Genomic DNA, 14,692 nt, shown 5'->3' with positions numbered 1-14,692 from the left:
AGGGACGTTCTTTGGATTCAGAATTACTTACTTATTAAATCTGTTAAAAATCTGTTGATGCTATCTGGTTTGTAGTGCTAGTGTAAAGGTTTGATTGCTTTTTAGCAGGTGGCTTTACTGGGCTGGGTGATTGTTCTGTGACTGACAGATTTTAGCAGCAAGATACAGCTTGACTTTTCAGATGACTAAAATTATCCGTGCCTTTAACTACTCAGTTTCAGACCTCAGTAGCAGACCTGAAGTGAGGTGGGTCTGAGCACAGAGCGGATATTTGTGTTTCAAACTGTTCTCATCTTCCATCTAGCCGAGGAGGGAGTTCCATTGAAATGACAGATGACAACACTGCCATCCGTGCCCTGACGCAGTTCCCACTTCCCAAAAATCTCCTGGCCCAAGTGATTCAGATTGCAACCTCTTCCTCTACAGTCAAGGTAAGGTGCTGTACAACCCCTGCCAGGGACGAAGCTCAAAGACTCCAACTGGAATCGCTTCGGATGCCTTTTTTGGGCAGCTGAGAACTGGGGAGAGAAGGGAAGTTAAAACTAGGCCTAGAAAAGTCAGCCTGAAGAGCAAGGACAAGACTTTGAGAAATGAGGATATGTCTTAATAGAAACACGAGTAATGTTGTTACCTGAGGCCAGGGCAATAGAGGAGCTGCTGTCTGAATGAAGGAGGGTATTTACTAAGGTGATAGGTTTGCATTTCCCCATCTATCTGCAACAAACACAAGTTTGTGTTACTCGGAGCAATGTGTAATTTCTGTGCTGATGGAATCTTTCCACAACTTAATTCTTGCCAGCATCCGGTGATCCTCCTCCTTGGTATGTGTCACCCACCTCCTTCCAGTCCCCATGTGCTTAGCAAACAGTAGCTGTGCTCCAACCCCGTGGGCTCTCGGTGACGTTCTTCACAGAGCTGTCTGCTCTCACTTCTGCTTAGCCAGTGCCTTGTGAGCAGGGGGGCGGAATTCAGTGCAGTAAACCTGTTCTAGTGCACTGTTACAAAATACCAACAAAAAACCCTCAACAAAAAACCCCACAAAACCCCCCAAAAACCCACAAAAAAACAAACAAAAAAACCCCAACAATTTAAGCTCTACTTAGAAATATTGGTGTGTGTTTGAAAATGCCTGCCTAGTCATATATGCTCTTAACATCTCCCCCAATCTGGTGGTGTTTATGTGCCTTTTAGGAATACATGCAGTTCCGTACAGTGGGCACCAAGACCAAGATCTGCAAGCTCACGCTCCGCTGGCCCTGCCCGATGACTTTTGCTGCCAAGGGCCGTCGCAAGGTGGAGGCAGAAAACAAAGCAGCGGCACTGGCATGTCAGAAGCTGAAGGTAAGCGCACGTGGCTCCTACGTCCCGTGTCTAATGCCTCTGTGAATAGAGGCTCCTTGCACCTGACTTACCGTATTTGAGCCTGATGGGGTGATGCCTGAAACTTTCTGATCTTTGACTTAATGCTTAATAAACATGTATTTCTGAACCTTAGGATTTGGTCCAAACTGCTGTTGTACCCCTCTAGTGTCTAATCTGTGGTGACCCCTCGAAGGCCGTTGTGTTTCTTTTGAGCCCTCAACAAAGTGATGTGTAGGGATCGCGCCGGAAGCGTTAGCCTGTTCTCTTGGCTACCGTGCTGCTGTCTGCTAAGACAGACTGTCTTCCTGTTCTTGTAGCTGGACTAATCCAAACACATTGCTGCAATAGTTCTGCTGCAGACTCTCGAGTCGTCAGCAGAGGGGAAGTGCAGGACTTATTATTGAATTATCACAACATACCAGAACCGTAGCGAGAGAGTTACTGGCACTTGCAAGGGGGTTTGGCAGAGGCAGTTGTGGCTGCTATTTCTTTGATGGGTCTGTTTAAGGCCTTCTTGCGAGCGTTGTGTTGGGGGCAGGTAGCAGTTGGCTCCAGTGCGTCCGTTTTACCAGAGTTAGGATGGCATCATGCCTTGTTTCTTCTTGTGGCAAAAGCAGAAAGTGGTGGATTTGGGATGTGGGGTAAGGAGTTGGCCCCACGTGCCCTGTGTTCCGGCACTTCGTATGCAGCAGTCTTGTGTCTGATGGTGGTGCTTGCCTCTTCCTTTGCAGAGCCTTGGCTTGGTGGACAAGAACAACAACCCCCTCAGCCACGCTATGTACAACATGACTTCACTCCGGGAGCTTGGTGAGAACCAGAGGAAACCCTGCCACATCAAAGTCCCTGAAGCAACCCTGCGGAAGATTGAGAACTATCTGAATCATGTAAGGCTTGCTCAGCTGTCTGAGAACCACCTTTGGCTGATCCCGTTTAGCTTCAGGAATTGCACGGGGGTTGAGAGCTTCATGTCAAAATGTTGAGGGAATTCATAGCTTGATAGTTTGCCACCAAAAACTGATCAGTCTCTGCTGACCTTTGGGGAAGGGAGACCCTTTCTGAGATGCGGGCCTTCTCTGTATGCACCTGTGACATTTGTCTGCGTTATTTGGCTTTTGGGATGTTATGGAGTGCAGTTTTGGCTTGCTTATAGTCTTGTTTGCAGGCTTACGAATGCTGCCTCGTGCAGGTTGGTTCCGTTAAACTCTGGTTGTGCCTCGTAGCTTTGCAAGGACCAGGTGCCGGTGCTTGCACATTTCCCTTGGTAGTGTCTCTTGCGGTGTTGTACCTTAGTGGTGGGTGCAGGTCCCCAGGCACCCGGTTTCACCCAGGAAATCCCGTTTCCTGGAGGACCAGTGGTGAACAGACACCCACGGGAGCTGAAGCGGTGCCGAGACAGGGTTGCTTAGGAGCATTCACTGTCAAAGCAGGAGTTAGTGCTGAGGTAAGATGAGGTTGAGCATAGCTTGGGTACAAATACATGTAGCTTATTGCAGTCATTGAAAATAATGCCCGTGTTTGGAAGTTGGCACGTCACTGATGCAGCGCTCTTGGGCCTGAGCAATAAAGATCTCGGGCGATCTTTACGGTATCTTAGAGATACTGCAAAGTAAATGAAGCAGTAGTGAATGTCCTAGAAAGCCAAGACTGTGCCTAAGACAGCGGCCGCTTCTGAATGGCCTGCTGAATGTGACTGAACGAAGGGCTAGAAAAGTTAGAAAAACAGCAGCATCTTGAAGGAACTTGGTCTGCCTCCCCTGCTTCCACGAACACGAGCTGTCACACCATGCGTGGAAGGGACGGCTTTGCGACTCTGAATAAGGCCAAATCCAAAAGTACTGATTTGTAGCTGAACTTTTAATCCTGCGAACATCTGGGCCAATGCTTCGATTTGTGTTCTAGGCAATTGCTGACATATTGTTGCTCCTTTTAGTTCTTCCTGTGGGAGATGGGACTTCTGTTTTTTCTTTTGCCAACATAGAATGTTTCTGGCTTAGCTGAACGTGTATGTTTTGTGCAAGTTACGTCTCTGGGCCTCCTGAGGGAGAGAAGGGTGGTGGTGTAACTTGATAGTTTCCGAAAGTTGTCTTTGAGGGGCCGTTGCATCACTTGCATGCGGTGTAGCCGCTGACTTGGGGAGCTTAAGTTACTGTTTTGTGCCTGTCAGTTCAGGCATCAACACTAATACCTCTCTTAAAATAGGGGATGCAATGAGGAAAACACAGGGAGCTGCCCAAGTTAATTGTCACTTTAAATAACCTCGATTCAGAATATAAGCAGCCAAGCGACATAAAATCTGACGAGACTTTGGTGGAGCTTCATGGTCACTGCAAAGCCAGACTGGCTGAGTCTGTTCCAGGCACTTGTTTCTTTCTGTCCTTCTCAGGACTGGTACTAATCTTTCTGTCCTGCCATCTTTCTCCGTCTCTCCCAGTATCCAGTGGACATCAGGGAATCCAGGCCACGGATTGCCGATGACATGATGAACCTGAGCAAGGAATCTGGTGCGATAAGTGATGCAATCACGGGGAAGACATATATACCCATGTTGGAAGCGGAGGAAGTGCGCCTTAGCCAGAATCTCCTGGCCCTCTGGAAAAGGAGGGGATCGTCGTGGCAGGAGAGCCACCCACTGCCAGTGGATCCCCACAAGGACACCATCCTATCAGCCATTGAGCAGAACCCTGTAGTGGTAATAGCAGGAGATACAGGCTGTGGGAAAACCACGAGGATCCCTCAGCTCCTGCTGGAACACTACATCCTGGAGGGACGTGGCGCCCGCTGCAACGTAGTGATCACCCAGCCGAGGAGGATCAGCGCCATCTCGGTCGCCCAGCGCGTGGCACAAGAGTTAGGTCCCAACATGAGGAAGAATGTGGGCTACCAGGTGCGGCTGGAGAGCAAGCCGCCCGCCCGGGGAGGAGCCCTGCTCTTCTGCACCGTGGGCATCCTGCTGCGGAAGCTGCAGGGGAACCCCAGCCTGGAGGGTGTCAGCCACGTCGTGGTCGATGAGGTCCACGAGCGAGACGTCAACACTGATTTCCTGCTCATCCTGCTGAAGGGCATCCAGAAGCTCAACCCTGACCTGCGCCTGGTCTTAATGAGCGCCACAGGAGACAATCAGCGTTTCTCGCATTACTTTGGGGATTGCCCTGTGGTCAAGGTGCCGGGTTTCATGTACCCAGTGAAGGAGTACTATCTGGAGGAGATCTTGGCCAAGCTGGGCCGGCACCGACACCGGCACTACGAGATCAAGGTGGGTATGCAGCGTGGTGGTGAAGCTGTTTGCTTTGGCTGAGGCAGTGGCTTCTGGCAGATCAGCCAGGGAGAGTTTGGGCCTGGAACTGGTCCTTCTTTCCTGTGGTTGTTGGACAGCCTTTCCTTAGCTTTAATTCCACGTCAACCCTTGTGAGGTAAAGTCATCTTAGTAGAATCCTGGAGTATTTTGATTAAATTATGGATAAAAATTACTTCAGATTTGGGTCTAAGTTACTTTTGTCCCTCTTCAATGTGAAGTTTGTTTATGTTTGAGTCAGCTAACAGCTCACTGTAATTGTGTATGTATATTTGTAGATGCAGACTTGAATGTTTGCATTCTCTGTGCAAGCCTGGTCCAAGACTAGGATGGTTATGGCCTACAGCAGTCTGTTACCTAAGTGCTCACCGTCCTGCATGACTGAATTCCCTGATTGTTGCTTTTTGCAACTAGTCTTACTGTTTTTCTGGAGAATGCCCTCCAGGCACATACTCTTTCCTGTGGGTAATCTTAACTTCAGTTGTGGGTCATGGAGTCACAGAATCATTGAGGTTGGCCGGGACCTCTAGATGTTTTCTAGTCCAGCCTGCTGGACTAGAAGCTGTCAGCCCATTTCTCCAGGCTGTAGAGGTCCCTCCCTGTGGCTGAGCAACCATCTGCTGTATCAGCCACTTCTCCCAGTTTTCCATCACCAGCAGACTTGCTGAGGGTGTCCCATTGCCTTCAGGGCAATCTTCCTCTTTCTGTTGTGGCTGGGATTTTTACTTGCGCTTTTTAGGCTGGCCTGATAGGTATGTTCCAGATTACTGAGAGATAACAAAAGCTGCTGCTCTGTGCCTGGTGGATTTGAAGTCCCAGGTGGATATGGCACAGTTTTGTCCCCAAAAATTTCATGATAATTTTTGTTACTTGTTAGGTGCTGTTCAGTGGAGGTACACAAAACTCAGTTAGCTTCCAAGTCTGGAGAATGGGAAAGAGACTGTATATTCTCACTGCACAGCAGAGGAAACTGGCAGCAGTTGTGACCAGAGCAGGTTCCAGATGGAGCCAAAACCAGGCTCCTGAGGTTCCTGGCTCCTAGTCCTGGGCAGGCCATCCAAATACAGGCATTTGCTCTCCAGAAGATGTTCTGGGAGGCTGTGTGCCTTTCTGCTGCCTTTTAGATTGCCGCTCATTTATCTGCATTGTGTCCTCCTGTTTTATCCAGCAATCAGATGATGAATGCGTCCTTGATCTTGATCTGATCACCGACCTCGTACTCCAGATTGATGCCCACGGAGAACCAGGTAGGGTCTGCCTTGCCGCCTTGCTCTTTCCTTTTGCTGGGGCGGGGGGAAAAGTGAACCCTGCAGAGTCCAGACTCCTTGCAAAGAAAACATGATGCTGAGCTGACTTCTGCAGGGCCACCTTGAATTCCTGTGGAATTGAGCGGTCTCGAGCAGTGTGGCATGAGCTAATTCTGAGTCTTTGGCTAGGACAACGTCAGAGTCCTCAGTGTCTCAGTCTCGGTGTCCTGTGATACGGCTGCTCCTGGGGTGAAGGGCAAGACTTGTCTGTGCTCCAGCATTTGCAACCTTGTGCTGCACAATTTAATTATTTTTCTGTATTGGAGCCCCATCCCTGTTAAGTATCTTTGCCTGGGACATGATGTTTTTGTGAAGAAGGCAAGACTGTCGGATGAATTCTAAGAGTTTTAAGTGCTTCAGAGCTAGTAGAAGGTATTTGCTCTCAAACTACAGGCAGCCTGGTTTCTTTCTGGCTTTAAAACCTTGCCGTAACGAGCTCACGGAAGCAGATACAGCATATGAAGTCTAGACGAACGTTCCCCTGGGTCTGACTTCCCATAATGGCTGTATCTGTCATTTGTTCATGATAAGTGTGATGCAGGTTTCCTTAGCAATCGGCTGGCAGGGGGCATCACAGACCAGGGCCCTGCTTTTGTTTGGGTTTCTTGGGCTAAAGGTTGCTGTGGACTTGGGGAAATAACGGCTCTTCTTTCTGTGCAGCAGAAGCAGCTTCTGTGTCTCCAGTGGGGCAAAAGTGCTTGGATTTCTAGGTCACTTGTTCTTAACTCTTGCTCTATTTCAGGCGGGATCCTCTGCTTCCTCCCTGGTTGGCAGGAAATCAAAGGAGTGCAGCAGCGCCTGCTAGAGATGCTGGGATCTCAGAACAGCCGGTACCTCGTCTTACCAGGTGAGATGGCAGTGCCAGACCTTTTCTCCCCAGGATTCGGGAGAACGGACAGGCCAATTGACTTGATGGGCCCCTTCAGCTGTTGCGCTCTGGTACAGAGCAAGCTTGTACGCTCTGATGTACGTACCTGTTGTGTAATTGTGCGTGTTAAACACGAATAACTCCTCCTAGCAGAGGCCATCCAAACCTGTGTGTGATCAAAGAAACTGGCTTCCTGTTTGCCTTCAGCGATTCAGAATTAGGCAAGGAGGAAATGGCTACACTCTGCATTGCTGTAGCTGCATGCTGAGCCTACGTAGAAAAGATCTTCAAGCCCTGTTCTGTGGGATGGCGATGAACGCTGTAGCTCAGCTTTGATCAGTGAATGTAACGTTCTCTATCCCAGCAGGGTAATCTATTACAAAAGCTGGTATTACTCTGCAAGGCTGCAAGATTTGGGGGGTTGGTTTGTTTGGGGTTTTTTGTTTGTTTTTTAATGGTCCTCCCTACTCAGTGTCAAATAAGGCCGGCCAGGAGCCCAACTTTGAGCAGCTCAGTTGCTAATAAATGCAGGTGGTGTTTTGTGAAAACTGCATGTTCTTGTGCTCCCCTGCTGTTCTGCACGGTTGCTGGGAATTTCTCTGCATCACTGATCTGTAATAGGGCAAATAGGTGATACAGAAGAGTTACAGGCCCTTGCTGATAACCATTTTTGACCAAGTGAAACCAAGTGACAGCAAGGATACCCCATTCCCCTGCCCCATAGGTCTTCGGAAAGGGGGAGCTGCAGAACTGGACGGTGGGAGGGTGTGGGACTTCTGCTTGGGGCCCAGGGATATTCTGGTGGTGCCACTAGGCTCTCTGGGATGGGGGGTGATCGGAGCTCCTGCTGGTGATGAGCCACAGGTTGAAGCAACTGAAATGAGGCCTTTCCTAATGATATGTGGAAGATTTTTCTTGGGGTCTGGCTGGCAGGAAACTGCTGACAATGACCATCAGTATTACAGGTGGTGTCCCCATCCCTGTCCCTTATTTCTGGAAGCGAGAGGTGATGGTATAAGAGGGCTGAGAATCTCTGCCCACCCTGGCCTTGTACTGCAAAGCAGCTCAGCAGGGCAGGACTGATTGTTCTTTATCTCCTAGTGCACTCCAACATCCCCATGATGGACCAGCAAAACATCTTCCAGCGGCCTCCACCCGGCGTCAGGAAGATCGTCCTGGCCACCAACATCGCTGAGACCTCCATCACCATCAATGACATCGTCCACGTGGTGGACAGTGGCACGCACAAGGAGGAACGCTACGATCTAAAGACCAAGGTACTGATGCTTTCTCGCCTCTAAGTGCATTTGGGATGTACTGGAGCTAATGGATGCTTTCGGAGCACCATTTGAGATGCCATTAACGGGATGATAGAGCTGCTTCCCATTTGGCCCTTGGGGCACTGGCACTGTGTCCCTGTTTGGGGACAGAGTGTTCGACTCGTCAGTCAGAGAGAGTTTGCCTTTGCCCAGCTCCCTGCCAGGCTCCCCATCGACTTCTGCTGAACAGGCAAAAATCTGATGTCTTCAAAGAAGTTTAAGGCAAATCCTGCTCCCTTCCCATCTCTCTTACACCGTCTAACATCTGTAGCTTTTCCATTTGCTTTCTGCCTTTTTAATCATAGAATTGTTTAGGTTGGAAAAGACCTTTAAGATCATCCAGTCCAACCGTTAACCTCACACTACCAAGTCCACCATTAAACCCATTAAGGGTAGAGTAATAATTAATTTCATGTTTCCTGGCTGAGTGGCTGGATTATTTTTTAATGCAAGTAAAACTGGGAATCATTAAGGTTGGAAAGGCCCTCTAAGATCATCAGTCCAACCATCACCCCAACACCCCCATGCCCACTAAACCATGGCCCAAAGTGCCACCTCTGCCCGTTTGTTGAACCCCTCCAGGGCTGGGGACTCCCCCACCTCTCTGGGCAGCCTGTTCCAATGCTTGGCCACTCTTTCCCTGAAGAAATTTCTCCCAATATCCAACCTAAACCTCCCCTGGCGCAGCTTGAGGCCATTTCCTCTCCTCCTGTTGCTGGTTCCTTGGGAGGAGACACCTATGATTTAATCATAAGCTGCTCTTGTTTGAAGCTGTCCTGACCCCACTGCCTTCGCTTGTTAGTCAGCTTTAAGGGCGGGCGGGTTTATGCTGCTCTCGGGCCACGTTTCTGGTGGTGTCGGGCCCTGCAGAGGCTCTTGTAACGCATTTTTGTAACAACGTGAAGGCAGCTGTGTCACTGTTGCTCTTGGAAGAAGGGATTCTGGCTATACACTGCTGCCCCTTCCCCTCCCTGTGCTAGAATGGCCTTACGGGGCCAGGTGGCGATTCACACCTTGGAACCGTTCTCGTTTCAAACCAACCCTTTTATATTTGCCCAGTTTTAACGCAGTTCATCTCGCAGTGCGGACCCTGCCTGTGCCAGCACGCAGCAGGACTGGCATGGGGGAGGCGGGGACCGCGCTTCGCTGGCAGCCCCTGGGGAGCGTGGTGACGTGGAGCCAGGGCAGGTGCCCAGCAGATGGCATCAGGGTCTCACCCGTGCGCCAAGCCGCTCAGCCTTCACGCTGCTGCTTGCTAGAGACAGGCACCGCAAGATGCGCGAGGGTGGGAAAGGCTTCCCTTGCCCTTTAGTGGGATGGTTGATGAGTCGTGAGGAGTTTCTGAGGTCTGTGGACCGGATGGCAGGCTGCATTTAAACAGGACGGAGAGCCGTGAGAGCATTCGTGCCTAATCCTTCTTCTCCTAGGTGTCCTGCCTGGAAACGGTGTGGGTGTCCAAGTCAAACGTGGTGCAGAGGCGAGGGCGTGCTGGCCGCTGTCAGTCGGGATTTGCCTATCACCTCTTCCCTCGCAGCCGCCTGGACAAAATGCCAACTTACCAGGTTCCAGAGATCCTACGCACCCCACTGGAGAACCTGGTGGTTCAGGCCAAGATCCACATGCCAGAGAAAACGGTAAGCACAGTACCTGCCTGCAGCACTGCAGCCAACTGAACCAGCAGGATGCGGCGTGATTTGACCGCAAACATGAGCAGGAAAAACCTAAGATGCTGATGACTTTAGTTCTGGCTTTCCTAAATGCAGTGCTGTCTAGGGAAGTTAAGACCAGGAAATGTATAGATTACTTAGATTACAGAGTATGTCTAAAGGAATGGAGAGGGCTGAGCTCATATCCCTGTAGGCAAACAAAGAGGGAACCGTGTTGCAGTCTGGGGCCCTGGGGCGGGCCAGTGGCTCCCCAGGGCTCTCCCACGCTCCTGTATGGGAAACATGCCCTTTTTTTTTTTCCCCCCCCCCCCCCCCCTCTTTTCCCTCCCCCTTCTCTCCCCCCCGCTGTGTTGCAGGCAGTTGAATTCCTCTCCAAGGCTCTGGACAGCCCTGACATCAAAGCTGTGGATGAAGCAGTGATCTTACTGCAGGAGATTGGTGAGCTAATGCTGTGTCCTGGTGTGGGTGTGATGGAAACATGTTTGCTGTCTAAACATGGGAAGTGGGAGTTGGCCCAGGATCCTGTGAGACAGACTGGGCAGGATTGTTCCTAGATAGGGATGGTTGCTGATAGGGACTTCCCAAAAAACACACGTTGCAGTGCTATTTTATTTCCCACGCTGCTTTGCTCAAGAAGTAGGGAGGACTTCCCAAGGTGTTTTTTAAAAATATAAAAAAAAAGGGGGGGGTGGGCAGAGAAAGAATCATTGAATCATTTAGGTTGGAAAAGACCTTTAAGATCATCCAGTCCAACCATTAACCTAACACTGCCAAGTCCACCACTAAACCAATTAAGGGAAGAATAATAATTAATTTCATGTTTCCTGGCTTGGGGGATGGATTAGTTTTTAATGCAAGTAAAACTGGGAATCACTAAGGTTGGAAAGGATCTCTAAGATCATCAGCCCAACCATCACCCCAACACCCCCATGCCCACTAAACCATGGCCCAAAGTGCCACCTCTGCCTGTTTGTTGAACCCCTCCAGGGCTGGGGACTCCACCACCTCTCTGGGCAGCCTGTTCCAAAGCTTGGACACTCTTTCCATGAAGAAATTTCTCCCAATATCCAATCTAAACCTCCCCTGGCACAGCTTGAGCCCATTTCCTCTCGTCCTATCACTGGTTCCTTGGGAGAAGAGCCCGACCCCCCTCCCTGCCCCCTCCTGTCAGGAGCTGCAGAGCCATTGGGTCTCCCCTCAGCCTCCTCTTTCCAGGCTAAAGAAGGAACGTTGTGATCTGGGGTTCATAGCTGGGGTCTTGTGCATTGTCATCTGGCTGCTACAGCCTTTTCTTTGGCCTCAGGTCAGTTAGACCTGGGAGGTTCTGGGTGCTTACTGCAGGCACCTATGCTGTGCCGCTTCTGGAGGTTACACCAAATCTTCCAAGCCCAGTAGGCGGGTTCTCCTGGCAGCTCCCCGAAGCCACTGGCCACTGCTTTGGCCCCACTCGGAGCTGATGGATGCGCCCTTGCGGGCGGCTCTGTTGCAGGTGTGCTGGACCAGCGAGAAGCCCTCACCACTTTGGGCAAACGCCTTGCTCAGATCTCCACGGATCCTCGACTGGCAAAGGCCATCGTCTTGGCATCCATCTACCGTTGCCTCCACCCTCTGCTCGTCATCGTTTCCTGCCTCACCCGGGACCCCTTCAGCAGCAGCCTGCAAAACCGTGCAGAGGTGGACAAGGTGAGGAGCCGCTCCTCGAGGAAGGTAGAAGGCAGGTAGGGAAGGGGCTGCCGCTTGGCTGACGCGTGTGTCTGTCTCCCAGGCCAAGGCTGTTCTGAGCCGGGAGAGTGGGAGCGATCACCTCGCGTTTGTCAGAGCTGTGGCAGGCTGGGAGGAGGTGCTGAGACGCAGAGACAGTCGTGCCAGGGATAACTACCTGCAGGACTATTACCTGTACGGCCCCAGCCTTCGCTTCATAAATGGTGAGTCCCAGAGGCCTGCTTCTGCCCTCTGTCCCCTGAAAAGGCTGAAGCACTGGTGCAGAAATGGGATAGACTGGGCCAGTGACTGCTGGACTGGGCGCAGGTTCTGGCTTTGGCCCTCGTGAGTGCAGGCGTAGCCCTGGGTGCCAGGGAGGCTGCGGGCAGGACAGCTCTCCTGTCCTAGTGCTGAGGCTGAGCCTCCGAGGCCGGGGCAGCTGCTGCCCTGCCAGGGTTATTGCATTCACAGTGGGGCGAAGGAGAGGGTGAATCTCATTCCCTGGGGCTGTCTCCTCCCTGCAGGCCTTGTCAAGCAGTTCTCCGAGAACCTCTACGAAGCCTTCCTGGTGTCGTCCCCATCTGACTGTACCATGCCCTCATCCGTATGTAACCAGTACAGTGAAGAGGAGGAACTCGTCAAGGGAGTCCTCATGGCTGGGCTCTACCCCAACCTCATCCAGGTGCTGGCTTACTGCCCTGCTAGCGCTTTCCTGGGCTCGCTGGTCAGTGCGGGTGGCACAGGGAAGCGCGGAGGTGCCGGGGACGCTTGCGCTCTCCTGGGAGCGTGTACCCTAGGCAGGCTGCCTGCTTGTATTTCTGCCTGCTGCTCCAGTACTGCCTCTGGATCCCTCCTCATAAGGAGCGGCCCCCCCCGGCCTGCACAGGTCCATGCTTGGGTTCTTGTAGCTTGGTCTGGGAGGCATTGAGGTGGCATCTTCCTCCTCCTCTTTGCTGCCCCTTGCATGGCGTAGTACGTCACACCCACGTACATACTCTGCTAACGCAGCGGGGCTTCTGGGATTGTTTAGTCTGGAGAAGAGGAGGCTGAGGGGAGACCTTATTGCTCTCCACAACTACCTGAAAGGAGGTTGTAGTGAGGTGGGTGTTGGGCTCTTCTCCCATGTAGTTAGCGATAGGATGAGAGGAAATGGGCTCAAGCTGCGCCAGGGGAGGTTTAGGTTGGAAATTAGGAAAAATTTCTTCACGGAAAGGGTAGTCAAGCATTGGAACAGGCTGCCCAGAGAGGTGGGGGGAGTCCCCATCCCTGGAAGTGTTCAAAAAATGGGTAGATGTGGCACTTGGGGACATGGTTTAGTCTGGTCTACCCTTGATTGGTTTAGTGTGGACTTGGTAATGTAGGTGAAAGGTTGGACTGGATGATCTTAAAGGGCTTTTCCAACCTGAACGATTCTCTTCTATTCTAAGTGGAGGAACGTGCTTGCCCCTACATGCAGTAGGAGAGACAGTTGTGGGGAAAGCCAGGCTGGCTGCCGGTTGTGCAGGTATTTGAGATGCGCTTCTTGTTTCAGGTGAGACAAGGCAAAGTGACGCGTCAGGGGAAGTTCAAACCCAACAGCTACGCGTATCGGACAAAGGCTGGCACCGTTCTGCTCCACAAGTCAACGATCAACAGGTGGGTGATCTATCTGTGACTGTGACCGTGGGAGGGTGGGCACCCCGCACAATTGCGCTTCATGGCACCAGCTGGCTGTGCCGAGGACCCCGGCGCTGCCTCCCGACACGCGTGCTGCTACCGGAGTACAACACGTCTCCGCCTGCGGCTGACGAAGCTGTTCCCCTGTGCAGGGAGGCATCCAAGCTGTACAGCCGCTGGCTAACGTACTTCATGGCGGTGAAGTCCAATGGTGGGGTGTTCGTGCGGGACTCCTCGCAGGTCCACCCGCTGGCCGTGCTGCTCATGACCGATACAGATATCCATGTCCGAGGTGAGTGCTGCAGCAGCCGCAGGGCTGACGCGTCCACCTGCACGTTCTCTTGTGCCGCCGCAGGCCCCTCCTGCCGCGCCCGGCACCCCAGGCACCCCGCTTCTGCAGCTGTACCCCAGTCCGAGGGGCCGCAGGGTGCCTACCCCTCATCTCTACTCTGAGCAGCTCTGCTTCTTCCCCTGGCCAACTATCTTCCCCTGCTTTCTAAGCCTCTTGCTTCAGACTGGGTGTTGCTGTAATGGGGCCAGAAAGGTGATGATTTGTGAGCTGTTCTCAGCTGCGGCTCTCCAGGGAGATGAGGAAACCAAGCCGCAGGTGGGCTGAGCAAGCAGGCTTGTGCCTGGAGGCTCATCCCTGGGGAATGAGGAGTTGAGCCGGTCTTCAGCTGTGGCTGCTGTGTGGGGAGGAGTGAGCCCCTCTCCTTGTGGATTTGTTGCTTTAGCGGTGCGGTTTTGGCAGCGCTGCAGTTGGTCTCTAGCCCTCGAGCTCAGATGGGCTGTGCAGTCGGTCACCTCCTGCGGGAGGATCCCAGTGTGACGGGAACTGCTTGGCCTAGTTGAGTCCCTGGAGTTGGGGCTAAAACGCGCGTGGGGAGGAACCTGGTAACGGCGGTGGAGAGCGCCGAGTGGCCAGCACGGGCTGGAGCAGCTCAGCGCCATTCCTCCTCCTCACCTCCTCTCTTCTTCCCACTAAGATGATGGCTGGCGAGCGACGGTCTCCCTGACAGACAGTGATCTCCTGGTGCTGGAGGGAGACTCCTACACCATCCGCCTCCTGCGTGATTTCCGTGTGTCGCTCTCCAAGATGGTGGAGACGTGCCTGTGCTATGAGATGGCAGCCATCCCCGGGGACCTGCACCACCAGCACAGCCAGCTGCTCGACATCCTGGTGGATCTGCTCAAAGGCCCTCCTGGCAGCTTTGGCGCTTAGGCAGAGCTGGAGGATTGTGTGGGGACTTGTAATTTGTATAAAGATGTTCACAAATGTTTATTTAAATAAAGTTCTATTTATCCCTTGTGAAGTCATCTCTCTCCATCCTAGAAGATTAATGTTGTCTGAATCTCCTGCTGTCGGCTCCGTGCATGGTCACCGCGTAGGAAGAACCAGCGCAGCACCGCCTGGAACGGACTGGGAGTGCCGATGGACCCTGACGCGAGCTTCGTGGACACCCACCTCCTCCGCTCTTAACAGCGTCAGTCCCTGAACTGGAAAGCGAGGACGCAGCTGC

General features: G+C 52.2%; 1 protein-coding gene across 3 annotated transcripts in view; it reads left to right on the top strand.

Annotated features, from left to right (window-relative positions):
- DHX30 (DExH-box helicase 30) overlaps positions 1 to 14,485 on the top strand; it is a 36,734-nt gene extending 22,249 nt beyond the window's left edge. For all 3 annotated transcript variants that reach the window (XM_075705130.1, XM_075705129.1, XM_075705128.1), the window contains 15 exons: positions 305 to 431; positions 1,192 to 1,341; positions 2,094 to 2,246; positions 3,794 to 4,615; positions 5,823 to 5,901; positions 6,704 to 6,808; positions 7,931 to 8,106; positions 9,576 to 9,782; positions 10,172 to 10,253; positions 11,305 to 11,498; positions 11,581 to 11,740; positions 12,041 to 12,198; positions 13,048 to 13,151; positions 13,325 to 13,464; positions 14,159 to 14,485. In XM_075705130.1, coding sequence (XP_075561245.1) covers positions 305 to 431; positions 1,192 to 1,341; positions 2,094 to 2,246; positions 3,794 to 4,615; positions 5,823 to 5,901; positions 6,704 to 6,808; positions 7,931 to 8,106; positions 9,576 to 9,782; positions 10,172 to 10,253; positions 11,305 to 11,498; positions 11,581 to 11,740; positions 12,041 to 12,198; positions 13,048 to 13,151; positions 13,325 to 13,464; positions 14,159 to 14,394 — 2,893 coding nt within the window. In that variant the 3' untranslated portion in view covers positions 14,395 to 14,485. The remainder of the gene's footprint in view (positions 1 to 304; positions 432 to 1,191; positions 1,342 to 2,093; positions 2,247 to 3,793; positions 4,616 to 5,822; positions 5,902 to 6,703; positions 6,809 to 7,930; positions 8,107 to 9,575; positions 9,783 to 10,171; positions 10,254 to 11,304; positions 11,499 to 11,580; positions 11,741 to 12,040; positions 12,199 to 13,047; positions 13,152 to 13,324; positions 13,465 to 14,158) is intronic.
- Positions 14,486 to 14,692: the final 207 nt, after the last annotated feature.

Source organism: Pelecanus crispus, chromosome 2, assembly GCF_030463565.1.
Source record: "Pelecanus crispus isolate bPelCri1 chromosome 2, bPelCri1.pri, whole genome shotgun sequence".
NCBI lineage: Eukaryota > Metazoa > Chordata > Aves > Pelecaniformes > Pelecanidae > Pelecanus > Pelecanus crispus.
Note: the sequence above shows the minus strand (reverse complement) of the source record. Positions and strands in the feature narration are given on the sequence as shown.